Source organism: Cherax quadricarinatus, chromosome 18 (assembly GCF_038502225.1).
Source record: "Cherax quadricarinatus isolate ZL_2023a chromosome 18, ASM3850222v1, whole genome shotgun sequence".
Taxonomy (NCBI): Eukaryota; Metazoa; Arthropoda; class Malacostraca; order Decapoda; family Parastacidae; genus Cherax; species Cherax quadricarinatus.
This window is the reverse complement of record NC_091309.1, coordinates 13,489,946-13,509,781: the sequence shown is the minus strand read 5'-3', so window position 1 is coordinate 13,509,781 and position 19,836 is coordinate 13,489,946. Positions and strand designations below refer to the sequence as shown.

At 36.1% G+C, this 19,836-nt stretch overlaps 1 protein-coding gene across 4 annotated transcripts in view; it reads left to right on the top strand.

The window, feature by feature from the left end:
- The first annotated feature begins 221 nt into the window (after positions 1-221).
- The window catches only part of LOC128689397 (PHD and RING finger domain-containing protein 1), an 82,323-nt gene continuing 62,708 nt past the window's right edge, over positions 222-19,836 (top strand). For 2 of the 4 annotated variants that reach the window (XM_070086210.1, XM_070086207.1), the window contains exons 1-4: positions 412-553; positions 3,264-3,570; positions 9,299-9,534; positions 14,869-15,018. In XM_070086210.1, the coding sequence (XP_069942311.1) occupies positions 3,273-3,570; positions 9,299-9,534; positions 14,869-15,018 (684 nt within the window). In that variant the 5' untranslated portion in view covers positions 412-553; positions 3,264-3,272. Of the gene's footprint in view, positions 554-3,263; positions 3,571-9,298; positions 9,535-14,868; positions 15,019-19,836 lie in introns of all 4 variants that reach the window. The other 2 variants (XM_070086208.1, XM_070086209.1) reach the window with 2 other exon arrangements.

Below are 19,836 nucleotides of genomic sequence, written 5' to 3'. Positions count from 1 at the left end.
GGTACTGTATGTTGGGCTGCGGAGCGAGCTTAGCGTAGCTTATTGATGCACAGTTTGTAGGTACAGTAATCTTGTTTATAATAATTCCCCTAAATTATTTTTAAAACAGCCATTGCTCCCGATTCAGATTGTTCTTCCGTAACAAGATTACACATTTTTTGCAGATCAAAATAATTTTTTAACAATAAATTATAGCAGATGCGTACCCAAACCCCAGAGTTCCAAGTATATTTTCTCTGTCATTTGACAGGTGAAGTGTTCTGATTAATTTAATATATTTAAAGAAAGAGTGTAACGCTTAAACATTATTGCACAAATTTCATCTCGAGGAATATAAATGGAAAGATTTTTACATTATACTTGCGTATTGCAAGGATAGGATTGGTTTTTCATCAACATATGTGCATTAGTGGAATTTAAGGTAACTAGAAATGGCCGACGCCGACTTCCAATTATGAGAAAACTTGTTGTTTACATTTGTGTAGTATAGTAGTCTAAATATCAGCATAAAGAGTGCCTCCTTCATCTTGCAGGGCAGATACCGTATATTCGGGTACGTCAATTTGGTTTCCTTCCCTCCATTATTATTGAATGAATTGGTGTTGGATTGATTTGGTTGTTTTGCTAGTATATGAGAGATGCTGCTAGTTTATGTGAGGGTATTACGTAGCGTGTGTTATATTTGGGTATAATGAGTAAAGCCACACTGTTGGGAGTAAATGCAGGGGTTCATTGTGAAGGGTAAAATGGTAGCCAGTTTGACGAGTGTGAGGTACTGGAGGGAGGGAAGTGATGGTGGTGTCAGGGGCGGCACCAAGTATATACTGCTCTCTCAGTTCTGCATAAAGGGATTACTCCCATCTCTCTCTATTTGGTGAAGGAATAATATCCCCTCCCTACATGTAAGGGGAAAATCCCATAAATAGCACCACCAAAAAAAAAAAAAAAAAAGACTGGTAGTTCTTTGGTTTTCTCATTAAAGGATTGGCTCTCTCATATTAATTCCAAGGAGAGTTTTATGTTTTGCTGCCTGGTGTATTTAAATTAATATATTTTACTTGTTTCATAATAAACTATAAATACCACCTTTCCTCAACAATTTCGTTTGGGTAGAAAAAATAAAGCAAGTTAAGGTTATGAATTTCTTTGAGCTCCTTATAAAACTTGAGTAAAAAGCAGTGAAAATATAGAAAGTTTATTTATGCACAGGTACACGTAAACTATAATTATTATACATGGTGTAAATTATCTAGGGTAACCCAAAAAAGTCAGGTGCAACCCTTAGTAAGTAAGTTTATTCAGGTATACACAAATACAGTTACATAGATTATCATACATAGCAGCATATGTGTAGAGAACCTGGAATAACCCAAAAAAAGTCAGTCACTTATTTCCATTGGGGTCCTTTAAATACATCATTATACTATAAAGGAGGTAATATATTATGCTATAAAGGGGATATACTAGGAATAAGGTAAAATAAGTTTATGGTTTATCACCAAAGGGCTGCAACATGGTGACCAACCTTGGATCCATTTTTTATGAATCTAGAGCTCCTTTTGATAAAAAATTTCGTCCTTTGTCCTAGGCGCCACTGTGTGTTTGAATCTATATGCATGAATATTTTAAGCCAAATGTTCAGTACCTCATTTTTATTGTATATAATATAAGTTGAACATAAGAAGGGAGGAACACTACAGCAGGCCTACTGGCCCATACTTGACAAGCCCTTGTCAAACCTAAACTTATTTTGTTTTCATTATCTGGCATCAATTATTTTGTGATCAGATTTCATTTTAATGGTAAACGAAAAATTTCATGCATGTTCATCTTGTTTAGCAAATAAGCCAAGTTAGTAAGCTATGTATAAGATAAAGCATACATTAATGCATTTATATTACGTAAACTACATATATGCTATGTGACCCCTCACAAGTTTAATTCTTAATTTAGATTCACCCAGCTGTAATTAGGTACCTTGTGTTAATTGACTGGTGTGGGTCACATCCTGTGGGAGAGGATTTAAAAGATGCCAAACTATCACTAGACTGTCTAATGACAGGCTTTGTTGGGTTATCCTGGGTTACATAACCTTCGTGTTAATAATCTGAAGAAATTCTTCTGAGTTTTACAGGAATCATTGTATGGAGTCAGGCATCAGCCATTGGAAATCTTTAAAAACTTCGATGGATTAAAAACTGAAATCATGATACCACAAGTTGTTATTATTATTATTAAAGTTTCATCAGTGTTGCCATTGAAAAAAAAAAAAAGTAAATGGCAAAGAATCTTTTTCTAAAATAATGATACCAGAAATGCAAAATTTGAAGGAAAACTTTTGGAATTATGTAGGCACAAAGTTGGAGGATGGGGAGCACTTTTTGTAATTGTGACTTGTCCACATTGCATAGTTCTGTTGTTCAACCAGACCCAATTCCTGGCTCTTTTGTTAGTATGCATTTTGTTCTATTGATTTGAGTGCAAGAAATTGCACATTCAAGTATCAGAACTACAAAGAAAGAAGTAACAATTCTGTGACCGGAACAATGCACAATTCTGTGAGTGGGTGGGGGGCATGTGTGGGGGTTGGGGGCATATATGAGGGGTTGAGGTTGGTTGGGGGGTGTATAGTATGTGTGTGAATATGCATGAATGAATAGTTTAATGTAGGTGTAGTATTTGTGCACACAAAACTTTTATTGACTAAATTTTTTATTATACTGTAGTATTACTGTACATGGTAGTGTATAGGAAATTAGGTTTGTGCAAAATGAATGCCATTGTTATGTTGATCACTGGTAATTTCATGGTGATTTCATATTAAGCATTTTCTATTTTGTCATTTAAAATTGCTAGAATGGTAGTTTAAAGCTGAATTGTTTTCTAAGCACAAAAATGGAGGAGCAGTATATCTTGCCACTAGATAGCAAAATATAAAGCATGCTTGTGTGCACCACCTAAACATTCTCATAGATTAGCTTATACTGTCTTCAGAATGCAGATACACTAATATGCTCTTGAGCTGGTATTCTATCATATTTTAGAAGAATGGTAAAGAATTATCCCAAAATGTTCTCTCTCTGCCCTGTATGTTTTGCTCAGCATAATTTGTTTAACTTTTAGACTATTTTGAAAATATATTTTACCAAAAATTAATTTTTTAGTCCTCAATATTACTTATAAAGTTATTTCTTTGTTTATTTGTATGAGTAACTTCACCTGTGTATGATGCAACATTCAGCATTATATTTTTCTTCCTACAGCTGTCCGAGATGCACAAGGAGGATGATACACAAGAAATTAAGGACGTTAGTGATGATGATTCTGATGATGATGATGAATTAATTACCAGAGTTCCCAAGCGTAAGAGAACAGTTGAATCAGATTCAGAAGAGGGATCTGATACAGAAGAAGAATGCTCAGATGAGGAAGATTGTGATGATGATGACGACAATGACAGTTTCGAAGATGAGGACAAAGACGATAAAAGTGATGGGGGTTGCAGTGAAGAAGAGGGAGATTCAGAAGAGGATGAGGGAAGCGAAGAAGGCGAAGAAGAAGAAAGTGAAGGTAGTGGATCTTTTTAAGTAACCTTTTTTTTATGCATATAACTGCCTGTGGTTTATTTGTTAATAACTTATTTTAACAGCTCACAGAATGGGGAGGAAATAAAGTTTATTCCTCATGAAATGTCCTTTCCGATATACACCATAGTCATAGATGACTTGCACTGTATAATCAACATTTGCTTCTGGATCCAGTCCATTAGAAGTTATATACTGTACTCTATATATGTATACAGTAAAACCTCAGTTTTTGTATGCATTAGTCGGTATGTAAAACTGCAGTTATTCTCTATAAAATGTATTTTTTGTTAATATTTCCCAAAGGAAATAATGTCAATCCACTTAATCCATTCCAGACACCCAAAAATATTAAAAAATACATTTTATAGAGAATAACTATAGTTTTACATACAGACTAGGGCATACGAAAACCGAGCTTCCACTGTATACAGTGGACCCTCGACCAACAATATTAATCCGTTCCTGAGAGCTCATTGTTAGTTGAAATTATCGTTAGTCGAGTTAATTTTCCCCATAAGAAATAATGGAAATCAAATTAATCCGTTCCTGACACCCCAAAGTATTGAAAAAAAAAAAATTTTACCACATGAAATATTAATTTTAATACACACAAACTGAAGAAGACATGTACAATTACATGACACTTACCTTTATTGAAGATCTGGTGATGATTGATGGGATGGGAGGAAGGGAGAGTGTCGAGCTTATTGTTTAGAAGGGGAATCCCCTTCCATTAGGACTTGAGCTGTCAAGTCCTTTTCTGGGGTTACTTCCCTTCTTCTTTTAATGCCACTAGGACCAGCTTGAGAGTCACTGGACCTCTGTTGCACAACATATTTGTCCATAGAGCTCTGTACCTCCCGTTCCTTTACGATTTGTCTAAAATGGGCCACAACATTGTCATTGTAATAGTCACCAGCACGGCTTGCAATAGCTGTGTAAGGGTGATTTTAATCCATAAAGGTTTGAAGTTCAACCCACTTTGCACACATTTCCTTAATCTTGGAAGTAGGCACAATGGATTCCACAACTGGCATAAGCATCTTAGGGTTAGCCTCAAACCCTTCAAAATCTTTCTTAATTTCCATAATAATTCTCACCCTTTTTATCACAGGGATGGCACTAGAAGCTTTCTTGGGGCCCCATGGTGACTTATTTTGCAGGTACAATCACTAAAAACGCTGTGATAATATGAAATGTTCCGATTGTATGTTTGGATGCGACCGCGGTGGCTGGCTTGTAAACACTGCGCAGGCCACATGTGGACGCGTCTCGAACAGAACGAATTACATTGGTCGAGTTTGTTAGCGCTAGTCGAGGCAAAAATTTTGCGTTAATATGTATCGCTAGTCGGATTTAACGTTATACGATGCCATCGTTGGTCGAGGGTCCACTGTATATGCAGTACATGTATATCATTATCATAAGAATTACAGTATATCTTATGATATACAAGTGAGAAATTTGTGTTATTTAACACTTTCAGTTGACATCATTGAAAGGACACAGTATTTCATTTCCTCAGGAAATTCTTTTATTGTATGGTACTTATTGTGAATAATTTATGATAGAAATTAGCTTCAAGTATGTTAATGCTAAATGGTATACAGATTACCTTGAAATTATTATAGTATTTGAAATGCTTAAAAAGGTGCAAACTTATTTTAACCCTTTGACTGTTTTGGTCATATATATACGTCTTACGCGCCACTGTTTCAGACGTATTTATACGCGTAAATTCTAGAGGCTTCAAATCAAGCAGGAGAAAGCTGGTAGGCCCACATGTGAGAGAATGGGTCTGTGTGGTCAGTGTGCACCACATAAAAACATCCTGCAGCACGCAATGCATAATGAGAAAAAAAAAGACCTCTTTTTTTTTTTTTTTTTTTTTTTTTTTTTTTATTAAAACACTGACTTTGAGGTGTATTTTCGTATAGTATTTATCGTTGTATTCTCGTTTCCACGGTATCACATGATAAAATGGAAAACATATTACAGAAATAGAGATGATTTTGATTAGTTTCATGATGAAAACAACCTTGAAATTGAGCTCAAATTAGCAGAGATTTTCGATTTTTACCAATGTTCAGGAGTAAGCAAATCACACCACACATCCAATACACGTCAACTGGGGAGTCTAATATTCTTTCACTAGTGCACTGATATTACTTATACCATTTTTACAATAATGCAGTAGTCTGCATAACAGTAAATTTTGTATTTTTTTGTATGAATAAAAAATCAAAATAGAAAGCAATAGTAATATAAGAGGGGCCTAGAGACGTGACTAATGAACAGAGGATGTGTTATTTTAGTGCCAAGAATGTCTACATTGTTTATTCTGGATCCTATTTTGAAATTGGCATCTTTTTTATTATGCGTGAAATTGGCCAAATTGCCAATTTCTGACCACTTTATTTATTGGGTAGTTCAAATCGGTAAATGGGCAGTTTCTTGTACTCAACTGATAGAAAAAATGGAGTTCTAAAGAAATAGCTATGAGTTTGGTCAACTGGAACAATGGAGTTAGCCAAAAGCAGGGCTCAAATTCGGCGAAATCGCCGATGCGTATATGTCGCCGAGACCGCTAACTTCGTGGGAGCATAATTCTGTGAGTTTTCGACCAAATTTTGTACTTTCGGTCCTTCACAGATCCAGCCCACTAGCAGAATAAATGTACACAAGCAGTAAGCATTGACAGTTCTATTTACTCATCTTGACTGTGTGTTAATGGAGTTGCAGGATGCTGACATCGAAGAAATGCTGAACACTGACAATGATGCACCTGTTGTGCATTCCTTGAGTGATGGTGAAATTAGATGAGTTGTGATATATAAATAAGCCATAGAGTTGATACTAGCATCATATTGAAGTATTTTGTCGAGTCTCCTAAGAGCCGGAATTCCGCTGGAACGGATTAATGCCATTTCAATTAACCCTTTGGCTGTCGCGGCCGTATATATACGTCTTACGAGGTACCGTGTTTGACGTATATATACTCATAAATTCTAGCGGCTTCAAATCGAGCAGGAGAAAGCTGGTAGGCCCACATGTGAGAGAATGGGTCTGTGTGGTCAGTGTGCACCATATAAAAAAAATCCTGGAGCACGCAGTGCATAATGAGAAAAAAAACTCCGACCGTTTTTTTTTTTTTTTTAATTAAAATGCCGAATTTGTGGTCTATTTTCATATAGTATTTATGGTTGTATTCTCGTTTTCTTGGTCTCATTTGATAGAATGGAAAACATATTATAGAAATAGAGGTGATTTTGATTGATTTTACTTTAAAAAAAAACTAGAAATGGAGCTCAAAGTAGGGGAAATGTTTGATTTTTGCCAATGTTCAAAAGTAAACAAATGATGCCATTGTCCAATAAATGTCCAACTAGCCATTCTAATATGCAGTCATGAATGGGTTGATGTTATTTATACAATTATTACAGTATTGCAGTAGTCTGCATAATAGTAAGTCTTCAATTTTTTGTTTGAATAAAAATTCAAAATAGAAAGCAAGAGTAATATCAGAGGGGCCTGGAGACATGACTGATGAGCAAAGAAAATGTTATTTTAGAGCCAGGAATGTCTGCATTGTTCATTCTGGACCTTATTTTGAAATTGTCATATTTTTTAGTTTTCGTGAAATTGGCCAAATTGCAAATTTCTGACCACATTATTAGGTAGTTGAAATCGGTAAATGGGCAGTTTCTTGTACTCAATCGATAGAAAAAGTGGAGTTCTAAAGAAATAGCTATGAGTTTGGGCGACTGGAACAATGGAATTAGCCGAAAATAGGGCTCAAAGTGGGCGAAATCGCCAATTTGTAAACAGCGCCGAGGTCGCTAACTTCACGAGAGCATAATTCCATCAGTTTTCCATCAAATTTCGTTTTTTTGGTGTCATTACAATCGGGAAAAGATTCTCTATCATTTCATAAGAAAAAAATTATTTTTTATTTTTTTAAATTTTGCAACACCAGGAGACACCTCAGGATTGGGGGTTGCGACACTCAAAGGGTTAATTTAGATGAGGAAAATTGACTCGGCATACGAAGAAATCGGGATATGAACAAGGTCACGGAACGGATTAAATTCGTAAGCCGAGGTTCCCCTGTATTAAATTACATCTGTGGTCTCCTTAACCCCTTGAGGGACCAGATCCCTTATCTGAAAATTTTTTGCCATTTTTTCATATGAAATGGTAGAGAATCTTTTTCTGAAGGTAATAAAACAAGAAGTACGAAATTTGATGGAAAATTAATGAAATTACGCTATCACGAATTTTGCAGTGTCAGCGATGTTTATGCATTGGTGATTTTGCCCACTTTGAGTAATATTTTAGGTCAGTTACATTGTCCCAGTTGACCAAATCATTAGCTATTTTGCTAGTATGCCTTCCATTTTATTGATTGAGCACAAAAAAATGCCCAGTTGACTTATTTCATCTACCCAATAAAGTGTTCAGAAATTGTTAAGTTGGCCAATTTTACACAAATTTCAAAATATTCCATTTTCAAAATAGGGCCCAGAATAAACAATGCAGGCATTCCTGGCACTAAAATAACATTTCCTCTGTTCATTAGTTATGTTCCCAGGCTTTACACATTAATTCTATTTTTATTTTTATTCACAACGTATTTTTATTCACACCAAAAAACATAAGATTTAATGATATGCAGTTTTGTGATAATTGTATAAATAACATCAGGGCATTCTTGTATTGGATTTATGTACTGGACATGTGATGTGGTTTGTTTACTCTTGAACATCGGCAAAAATCGAACATTTCCACTATTTTGAGCTCACTTTCACGCTATTTTCTGTTCTAAAACCAATCAGAATCATCTCTATTTCTGTAATATATCTCCCATTCTATCAAATGAGACCAAGAAATACAACTATAAAAATCATATGAAAAGGTTGGAAGGAAGGGGTAACGGAGGTTTTGTGGGCGAGGGGCTTGGACTTCCAGCAGGCGTGCATGAGCGTGTTCGATAGGAGTGAATGGGGACGAATGGTATTTGGGACCTGACGATCTGTTGGAGTGTGAGCAGGGTAATATTTAGTGAAGGGATTCAGGGAAACAGGTTATTTTTATATAGCCGGACTTGAGTCCTGGAAATGGGAAGTACAGTGCCTGCACTCTAAAGGAGGGGTTTGGGATATTAGCAGTTTGGAGGGATATGTTGTGTATCTTTATATGTATATGCTTCTAAACTGTTGTGTTCTGAGCACCTCTGCAAAAACAGTGATTATGTGTGAGTGAGGTGAAAGTGTTGAATGATGATGAAAGTATTTTCTTTTTGGGGATTTTCTTTCTTTTTGGGTCACCCTGCCTCAGTGGGAGATGGCTGACTTGTTAAAAAAAAAAAAAAAAAGTTGCTGTTTCCAGAATTGTGAGTTATTATTATGATCCTCTATGTAAATTGATTTTTTGGAGGAATATTGTACAAAATTCTTTGTTTCTGGAATTGTCAGTTATTGTTATAGTCATGGTAAAACAAACTCCTTATTTGGATTTTACAAATAATCTGCATTACCTGACACCCTTTCCCCCCCCCTATTAGTTTGTTGAATTGAGGTCTCACTGTATCAGACTACAGTAATAATAAAGAATACATTTTTTACAATAAACTTGTACATTAAACCACCAAATAGATTGAATTTTTAATAGAATATTCCCATAATGTGGTGCTGTAATTTTTGCTTTTCCAGTAACAGATAGTGAAGAATATGATTCTGAAGAAGAGGTTCAGTCAACATCAATGCGTAATTCCCTCGCAGCTCCCATGCGCTTAGTTGACAAGGGCATTGAATCTGACAGCAGTGACATTGGTGATGGAAATGGAGAACCTTGTGCAATTTGCCTTGGACGCATGAAAGGCGAAATTGGATCGCCTGAAGGCTGTGATCATTCGTTTTGCCTTGATTGTATTCTTGAGTGGTCAAGAGTAAGTCAACAGTTTGTATGAAGTATACAAGAATGTATGATTTGTCTAATTTATTATGTTACATTTCTCATCGAGCTCTTCAATTTGTGTTGGTGCCCTTTTTTAAGGCATTTCATATTTCACTTTATTTGAATGCAGTTTGAAGATCTTTCATATGCCTAATGGTCTCAAAACTTACTTCAGATACTTTACATTTGCACATTAGATGATAAATTATTTTACCACATTTGTAACTCATTCTTCTCAATAGGTCTGATGTCATTTTTATTCTTTTTTGAATATTGAGAAAACAATATGTATTTAAGGTAGTTGGCTGCAACCTTTCATGACCTGACTTTAATTCATAGTGGTATACTAAACAGTACCTTATAAATTGTTTGTATGTTGATTATTCTTAAATTGATAGGATGCTTAACCCTTTGACTGTCGAGACCCCAAATCCTGTCGCAAACTATTCGAAAAAAAACTTATGAAATTATGCCCTGGCAAAGTTAGTGATCTCGGCTATATATACACATCGGTGATTTCGCCTACTTTGAGCCCAATTTTCGGCCAGTTCCGTTGTTCCAGTCGACCAAACTCGTAGCAATTTCTTTAGAACTCCATTTGTTCTATTGACTGAGTACAAGAAACTGCCCATTTACCAATTTCAGCAATTTGGCCAATTTCATGCAAATTAAAAAAGATGCCAATTTCAAAATAGGTCCAGAATAAACAATGCAGACATTCCTGGCACTAAAATAACATTTTCTCTGTTTATTAGTCATGTCTCCAGGCCCCTCTTATATTACTCTTGCTTTCTATTTTGAATTTTTATTCACACAAAAGATAGAAGATTTACTGTTATGCAGACTACTGCATTACTGTAATAATTGTATAAGTAATGTCAACCCATTTGTGACGGCGTATTAGACTGGCCAGTTAGACACGTATTGGATGGTGACGTCATTTGTTTACTCGAACATCAGCAAAAATCGAACATTTCTGCTACTGAGCTCAATTTCAAGGCCCTTTTCATTGTGAAATCGATCAGAATCGTCTCTATTTCTATAATATATCTTCCATTCTATCAATTGAGACCAAGAAAGCGAGAATACAACCATAAATACTATATGAAAATACACCTCAAAGTCAGCATTTTAATCCAAAAACACTGTCGGAGTTTTTTTTTCTCATTATTCACTGCGTGCTGCAGGATATTTTTTTATACTACACACACTGACCACATAGACCCATTTTCTCACATGTGGGCCTACCAGCTTTCTTCTGCTTGATTTGAAGCTGCTAGAATTTTGGCATATTAATACGTCCAAAACACTGGTTCGTAAAACGTATATACATATACAACACTGACAGTCAAAGGGTTAAAATTAAGAATCAACATTTTCTACTTTTCGCATCACTTTTTCTTATATTTGACATTTTTTTCAATGTTATATAATCAAACATTTATCTCTCTACCTCTTCACAGAAGTGAATAAGTTAGCATTTCATTATCATTAACCCTTTCACTGTTTCGGTCATATACATGTATACACTTTCTAGTTGTAGCTACACTGAGAGTAAAAGGTAGATGGGATACAAGGAGAATAGAAGTATCAGGGAAGAGAGAGGTGAAGGTTTATAAACTAAAAGAGGAGGCAGTTAGGGTAAGATGTAAACAGCTATTGGAGGATAGATGGGCTAATGAGAGCATAGGCAATGGGGTCGAAGAGGTATGGGGTAGGTTTAAAAATGTAGTGTTAGAGTGTTCAGCAGAAGTTTGTGGTTACAGGAAAGTGGGTGCAGGAGGGAAGAGGAGCGATTGGTGGAATGATGATGTAAAGAGAGTAGTAAGGGAGAAAAAGTTAGCATATGAGAAGTTTTTACAAAGTAGAAGTGATGCAAGGAGGGAAGAGTATATGGAGAAAAAGAGAGAGGATAAGAGAGTGGTGAAGCAATGTAAAAAGAGAGCAAATGAGAGAGTGGGTGAGATGTTATCAACAAATTTTGTTGAAAATAAGAAAAAGTTTTGGAGTGAGATTAACAAGTTATGGAAGCCTAGAGAACAAATGGATTTGTCAGTTAAAAATAGGAGAGGAGAGTTATTAAATGGAGAGTTAGAGGTATTGGGAAGATGGAGGGAATATTTTGAGGAATTGTTAAATGTTGATGAAGATAGGGAAGCTGTGATTTCGTGTATAGGGCAAGGAGGAATAACATCTTGTAGGAGTGAGGAAGAGCCAGTTGTGAGTGTGGGGGAAGTTCGTGAGGCAGTAGGTAAAATGAAAGGGGGTAAGGCAGCCGGGATTGATGGGATGAAGATAGAAATGTTAAAAGCAGGTGGGGATATAGTTTTGGAGTGGTTGGTGCAATTATTTAACAAATGTATGGAAGAGGGTAAGGTACCTAGGAATTGGCAGAGAGCATGCATAGTTCCTTTGTATGAAGGCAAAGGGGACAAAAGAGAGTGCAAAAATTTTTGGGGGGTAAGTCTGTTGAGTATACCTGGTAAAGTGTATGGTAGAGTTATTATTGAAAGAATTAAGAGTAAGACGGAGAATAGGATAGCAGATGAGCAAGGAGGCTTTAGGAAAGGTAGGGGGTGTGTGGACCATGTGTTTACAGTGAAACATATAAGTGAACAGTATTTAGATAAGGCTAAAGAGGTCTTTGTGGCATTTATGGATTTGGAAAAGGTGTATGACAGGGTGGATAGGGGGGCAATGTGGCAGATGTTGCAGGTGTATGGTGTAGGAGGTAGGTTACTGAAAGCAGTGAAGAGTTTTTACGAGGATAGTGAGGCTCAAGTTAGAGTATGTAGGAAAGAGGGAAATTATTTCCCAGTAAAAGTAGGCCTTAGACAAGGATGTGTGATGTCACCGTGGTTGTTTAATATATTTATAGATGGGGTTGTAAGAGAAGTAAATGCGAGGGTCTTGGCAAGAGGCGTGGAGTTGAAAGATAGAGAATCACACATAAAGTGGGAGTTGTCACAGTTGCTCTTTGCTGATGACACTGTGCTCTTGGGAGATTCTGAAGAGAAGTTGCAGAGATTGGTGGATGAATTTGGTAGGGTGTGCAAAAGATGAAAATTAAAAGTGAATACAGGAAAGAGTAAGGTTATGAGGATAACAAAAAGATTAGGTGATGAAAGATTGGATATCAGATTGGAGGGAGAGAGTATGGAGGAGGTGAATGTATTCAGATATTTGGGAGTGGACGTGTCAGCGGATGGGTTTATGAAAGATGAGGTGAATCATAGAATTGATGAGGGGAAAAGGGTGAGTGGTGCACTTAGGAGTCTGTGGAGACAAAGAACTTTGTCCTTGGAGGCAAAGAGGGGAATGTATGAGAGTATAGTTTTACCAATGCTCTTATATGGGTGTGAAGCATGGGTGATGAATGTTGCAGCGAGGAGAAGGCTGGAGGCAGTGGAGATGTCATGTCTGAGGGCAATGTGTGGTGTGAATATAATGCAGAGAATTCATAGTTTGGAAGTTAGGAGGAGGTGCGGGATTACCAAAACTGTTGTCCAGAGGGCTGAGGAAGGGTTGTTGAGGTGGTTCGGACATGTAGAGAGAATGGAGCGAAACAGAATGACTTCAAGAGTGTATCAGTCTGTAGTGGAAGGAAGGCGGGGTAGGGGTCGGCCTAGGAAAGGTTGGAGGGAGGGGGTAAAGGAGGTTTTGTGTGCAAGGGGCTTGGGCTTCCAGCAGGCATGCGTGAGTGTGTTTGATAGGAGTGAATGGAGACAAATGGTTTTTAATACTTGACGTGCTGTTGGAGTGTGAGCAAAGTAACATTTATGAAGGGGTTCAGGGAAACCGGCAGGCCGGACTTGAGTCCTGGAGATGGGAAGTACAGTGCCTGCACTCTGAAGGAGGGGTGTTAATGTTGCAGTTTAAAAACTGTAGTGTAAAGTACCCTTCTGGCAAGACAGTGATGGAGTGAATGATGGTGAAAGTTTTTCTTTTTCGGGCCACCCTGCCTTGGTGGGAATCAGCCAGTGTGATAATAATAAAAATAATAATAATAATATACGTCTTACGAGCCAATATGTTTGATGTACATATACTCAAAAATTCTAGCAGCTTCAAATCAAGCTGGAGAAAGCTGGTACTCCCACATGCGAGAGATTGGGTCTGTGTGGTCAATGTGCACAGTATAAAAAAAATCTTGCAGCACGCAGTGCATAATGAGGAAAAAAACTTCGACCACGTTTTTTAATTAAAACACCGACTTTGAGGTGTATTTTCATATATATAGTATTTATTTTTGTATTCTCATTTTCTTAGTCTCATTTGATAGAATGGAAGACATAGAACTAGAGAGGATTTTGATTGGTTTCACTATGAAAAGACCTTGAAATGGAGCTCAAAGTAGTGGAAATGTTCTGTTTTTGCCGATGTTCAAGAGTAAACAAATGACATCATTGTCCAATAAATGTCCAACTAGCCATTCTAATATGCAGTCACAAATGGGTTGACATTATTTATACAATTACGTATTACAATAATGCAGTAGTCTGCATAACAGTTTATCCTCTATTTTTTGTGTGAATACAAATTCAAAATGGAAAGCAGAAGTAATATAAAAAGGGCCTGGAACCGTGACTGATGAACAGAGAAAATGTTATTTTAGTGCCAGGAATGTCTGCATTGTTCATTCTGGACCCTATTTTGAAATTGGCATATTTTTTTAATTTGCATGAAATTGGCCAAATTCTCAGTTTCTGACCACTTTATTGGGTAGTTGAAATCAGTAAATGGGAGTTTTCTTGTACTCAGTGTATTTAACAAATGGAGTTCTAAAAAATAGCGACGAGTTTGGTCAACTGGAACAAAGAAATTGGCTGAAAATAGGGCTTAAAGTGAATAAAATCGCTGATGCATAAATATCACTGAGATCGCTAACTTCGCGAGAGCGTAATTCCGTAAGTTTTTCATCAAATTTCGTACTTTTGGTGTCATTAGCATCGGGAAAAGATTATAATTTCACAGGATTTTTTTTTTTTTTTTTTTTTTTTTTTCCCAAAATATTTTGTGACAGAGAGAGACTAGGATTGGGGGTTGCGAGAGTTAAAAGGTTAACCAGGATATTCCTTTTTGTTTTTTTTAGTTTAGTTTTGGACTTCATTGCTAATGTTTTATTAACATTTATCATATTAGGAAATAAATCTAATCACTTTAATACATTACAAAGAGGCCTGTTGTTAAATACTATACTCTCTACTATTAATAATTTTATTAAAGTAAATTCAAAGAATATTTTAGCATTTCACACTATGGACTAATATTTAAGTTTCTCTTTTTATGTATATCTTTTTACCAATTCCTTGACTTTTGTATGCAGACAAATAACAGTTGCCCTCAAGATCGAATACCCTTCTTGTTGGTGTTTGTACGTCAGCGTATTGGAGGACGTGTTATTCGACGAGAGGCTGTTAAAGAAGTGAAACCTGATGATCTTCCGTCAGAAGAGGAAGACCCAACTTTCTGTGAGGTAAGTAAATATTAGTAAATCAAAGCTGGTACTTTCGTAGACAGTTTTCATGTGACATCACTGGGTAAGTGTCCAGCATATTGACAGTCAAGTGTGCCAATGATGTGTTTGCCCCTCATGAGTTGCAACAAGTGTTTATTTAAAGCAAAAAAAAAGAAACTGTACCTTACTGATAATTTACATAAATTTATTGTATATACATGTGTATAAGAATTTTGAAGTATTGATACATTAAATTTAATTTTTGATGTGTTTACACTCTAGAACATGTAACAACACTGGGAATGAGATTGTAAAACCAACAAGCTGATAAAGAAAAGACACTATGGCAGAATGGAAATATTTATTAAGGCAGCCTTTTGCTTAAAGACTAACAGTGGTCTCCAAGTAGAATGTTGTCAGAATTTTTAGTTCTGCCATAGTGTCTTTTATGTCGCTTAACATGGAAGGGTATAGATACTTAGAGATGTGCATCTGTTAATGTATTTACACTTTATAGTTTACTTTAATTCATATTTATGGAATTAACTATTATTTATGAAGAAGTAGTTGATTCGTTAAAACCAGTTAATCAATCAACCATCCTGTAAACAGCAGGTCCAAGAGAAAAAATGGAGGTTACAGTGGGTCTTTGTCAGACTCCTCAATATTTTAGACATCTTATAATTAACAATAGAGTAATTTACCATTTTCCTTATGGTTTGTAAGGCTGGATCTCTTAAGTGGGTATAAATTTTTAGAATCAAATTTTCTAGTGTTTTGCCCTGTTTCTGTCCACACACTACAGGTAATTCATGTCATTGGCATCTCCATGCAATTTGCACTATCATTGACACTTAGATCCTAGCAGTTACTAACATCTTATGGTTTACTGATCTTGTAATGTTCTTCTTAGACTTGTTTTGCTTGATACATTTCATTATTATGTGTATGAGATTGGCTGTTTCCTATCTGTACAGCTATATTGCTGGTTCTTTTTTTAATAATGGTTTTTACACTTCTGTTTAGGAAACTGAATTAATTTACATTTTTTTTTTTGTTGTTAATTTATCCAATGTGTCAATTTTGCCGTGATTCTGGAGGCCAGTGTGAAAGGGAATTCATGAAGGTTTAACTTTAATCCCTTTGTCAATAATTTGTGCATACCTGTCATTGGCCTCAGACATAATAATGTTGAATTTAGATCTGATACTATTTAGAACAAGTAATGATGATAGGTAGTCATAGACAATTAAACTGTCTCTAGTTATTGCTGTATCACATTGTAATGACATTTGTAATTATGGCTGTACTGCTTTATGATGACATTACATTTGTATATGTATATACTAACAGTATTGTAATTCGTTACACTTCATAGGTTTTGTCTTTGTAGCTTTATCACACCCAGTTCTTATTGAGTGAAAACTGTGTGTCTGACTGGAGAAATGTCACACACAGTTGCTCATGTCAAGTTACTGCAAACTTTCTGCTGTGGATACCTGTGACATTTCTCGAATGTTTTTTTTATTCAAAGTCTGGTGCCAGGCTAGGCTGGTGATAGTTTGATCAGGTACACCTAATTTGTTACAGGAAATAAAAATGAAGCTCCCAGGTTTTGTTTGTGAGTCATTACTTTGCTCACAAGGTCTTCAAATACAAACAAACTTGTTTTCTTTTGAAGTGTAAAGATCTCATGAAATTTGTTAACTTTCAGGATTTTTTTTTTTTTAACAAATCGGCCGTTTCCCACTGAGGCAGGGTGACCCAAAAAGAAAGAAAATCACTGTTTTTGCAGAGGTGCTCAGAATACAACAGCTCAGAAGCATATACGTATACAGATACACAACATATCCCTCCAAACTGCCAATATCCCAAACCCCTCTTTTAAAGTGCAGGCATTGTACTTCCCATTTCCAGAACTCAAGTCTGGGTATATAAAAATAACCAGTTTCCCTGAATCCCTTCACTAAATAGTACCCTGCTCACATTCCAACAGCTTGTCAGGTCCCAAAAAAACAATTGTTTCCATTCACTCCTATCTAACATGCTCACGCACGCTTGCTGGAAGTCCAAGCCTCTCGCCCACAAAACCTCCTTTACCCCCTCCCTCCAACCTTTTCAAGGACTACCCCTACCCCACCTTCCTTTCCCTACAGGTTTATATGCTCTCCATGTCAATCTACTTTGATCCATTCTCTAAATGACCAAACCACCTCAACAACCCCTCTTCAGCACTCTGACTAATACTTTTATTAACTCCACACCTTCTCCTAATTTCTACACTCTGAATTTTCTGCTTAGTATTTACACCACACATTGCCCTTAGACAGGACATCTCCACTGCCTCCAACTGTCTCCTCGCTGCAGTATTTACAACCCAAGCTTCACACCCATGCAAGAGTGTTGGTACCACTATACTTTCATACATTCCCTTCTTTGCCTCCATAGATAACATTTTTTTTTGTCTCCACATGTACCTTAATGCATCATTCACCCTTTTTCATTCATCAGTTCTATGATTAACCTCTTCCTTCATAAACTCATCCGCTGACACGTCAATTCTCAAGATATTAAGAGTATTTTTATATCCATCTGCTTTGCTACTCTTCCACTTTCCACATATCTCTTTTTGAAAGCCTATCAGTCTAGTTTTGTTTTTTGTCTTTGAGGTATAAAATAGGACCATAGTTTAAAAAGACAATTGTGAACAGTGATATACTGTTAAGGGTATCTGTTAAAGAAGGCAAAATGGTTATTTTTTTAATGTATTTTAAAAGGGGATAAAAAGAAAGTACAACAGATCTTTAAAATGCAGTTATTAGATTTAAATAATAAAATGTACATGGCAGGATTTAGATAAAACTGAAAATAGAATAAGGACAAAAGCAGGCCACTACGGTTAACACTAGCACAGTTAAAACATGAATTACAGAAACTCTGGAATGTATAAAAGACACAATGCCTACAAGAACATAGCAAGGTGACAAAACCTATTGAAGTAGGAAAGAAATAAGAGAATATAAAGAATATAAATAATAAGGTAGTAGGTTGGTATACAGCAACCACCCAGGGAGGTACTACCGTTCTGCCAAGTGAGTGTAAAACGAAAGCCTGTAATTGTTTTACATGATGGTAGGATTGCTGGAGTCTTTTGTCTGTCTCATAAATATGCAAGATAACAGGTACGTCTTGCTACTTCTACTTACACTTAGGTCACACTACACATAAACGTACAAGCATATATATACACACCCCGCTGGGTTTTCTTCTATTTTCTTACTAGTTCTTGTTCTTGTTTATTTCCTCTTACCTCCATGGGGAAGTGGAACAGAATTCTTCCTCCGTAAGCCATGCGTGTTGTAAGAGGCGACTAAAATGCCAGGAGCAAGGGGCTAGTAACCCCTTCTCTTGTATATATTACTAAATGTAAAAGGAGAAACTTTTGTTTTTTCTTTTGGGCCACCCTGCCCCGGTGGGATACGGTCGGTGTATTGAAAGAAAGAAGAAATATAAATAATTTTCTAAAAAAAGCCCGAAACCTCTATAACAAACATTGCCCCCAAAAAACTAAACATCACAGCAAAGAGACTGAATAATCCCTGGCTAACACCAAGCATCCTCAAATCCATTAACACAAAGCACAAATATGAAAAACAGTATAGAATGGGTCAAATAACTAGAGAACAATCTAAACGTTACTCATCAGCACTTACCAGCCTGATAAGGTCTAAAAAATTGTATTATGAAAATAGATTACATAACATCAAAGGTGATATGAAAAAAACCTGGAAAACTATATCTGAAATTCTTGGAACTAAAAAGTTATCCAAAACCAAAACAATCAAACTAACCAAATCAGATGAACCCCTACTCACTCCAACTGAAACGGCAAACAGACTCAATGTTTTCTTCTCCACCATAGGAAAATATCTAGTGAACAAAATACCAAGCACAAACACCCGTCCATCAGACTACCTCATAGATACCTACCCAAATACGCTATTCCTAGCTCCAACCAACCCCATAGAAGTTACGCTCATCATAATCTCCCTTAAAAACAAGGCAAGAGACATAAACATTGCCTGCTTTTATGTACAAAAAAGCTTCTCAAGTATTGTCACCAATTATTGCAATGCTCTTTAACCCTTTCAGGGTCCAAGGCCCAAATCTGGAGTCACGCACCAGTGTCCAAGAATTTTCAAAAAAAAAATTTGTTATTTTTTCTTATGAAATCGTAGAGAATCTTTTTGTGAAGGTAATAAAACAAAAAGTACGAAATTTGGTGGAAAATTGACGAAATTATGCTCTCGCAAATTTTGATGTGTCAGCGATATTTACGAATCGGCGATTTTGCCGACTTTGACTCCTATTTTAGGCCAATTACATTATTCCAATCAACCAAATTCTTAGCTATTTCACTAGTATTACTTCTATTCTATCGATTGAGCACAAGAAATCGCCAAGTCAACTGTTTCAACTACAAAATAAAGTGATCGGAAATTGTTAATTTGGCCAATTTAACACAAAGTTCAAAATATTCCAATTTCAAAATAGGGTCCAGAATAAACAATGTAGGCATTCCTGGCACTAAACTAACATTTCCTCTGTTCATTAGTTATGTTTTGAGGCTTTACAAATAAATTCCATTTTGATTTTTTATTCACATAATGAATTTTTATTCACACCAAAAAATAGAAGATTTACTGTTATGCAATACTGTAATAATTGTATAAATATCATTACCATATTTGTGAATGTATATTAGACCCACCAGCTGACGTGTATTAGATGTGTGAGGTCGTTTGTTTACTCTTGAATATCGGCAAAAATTTAACA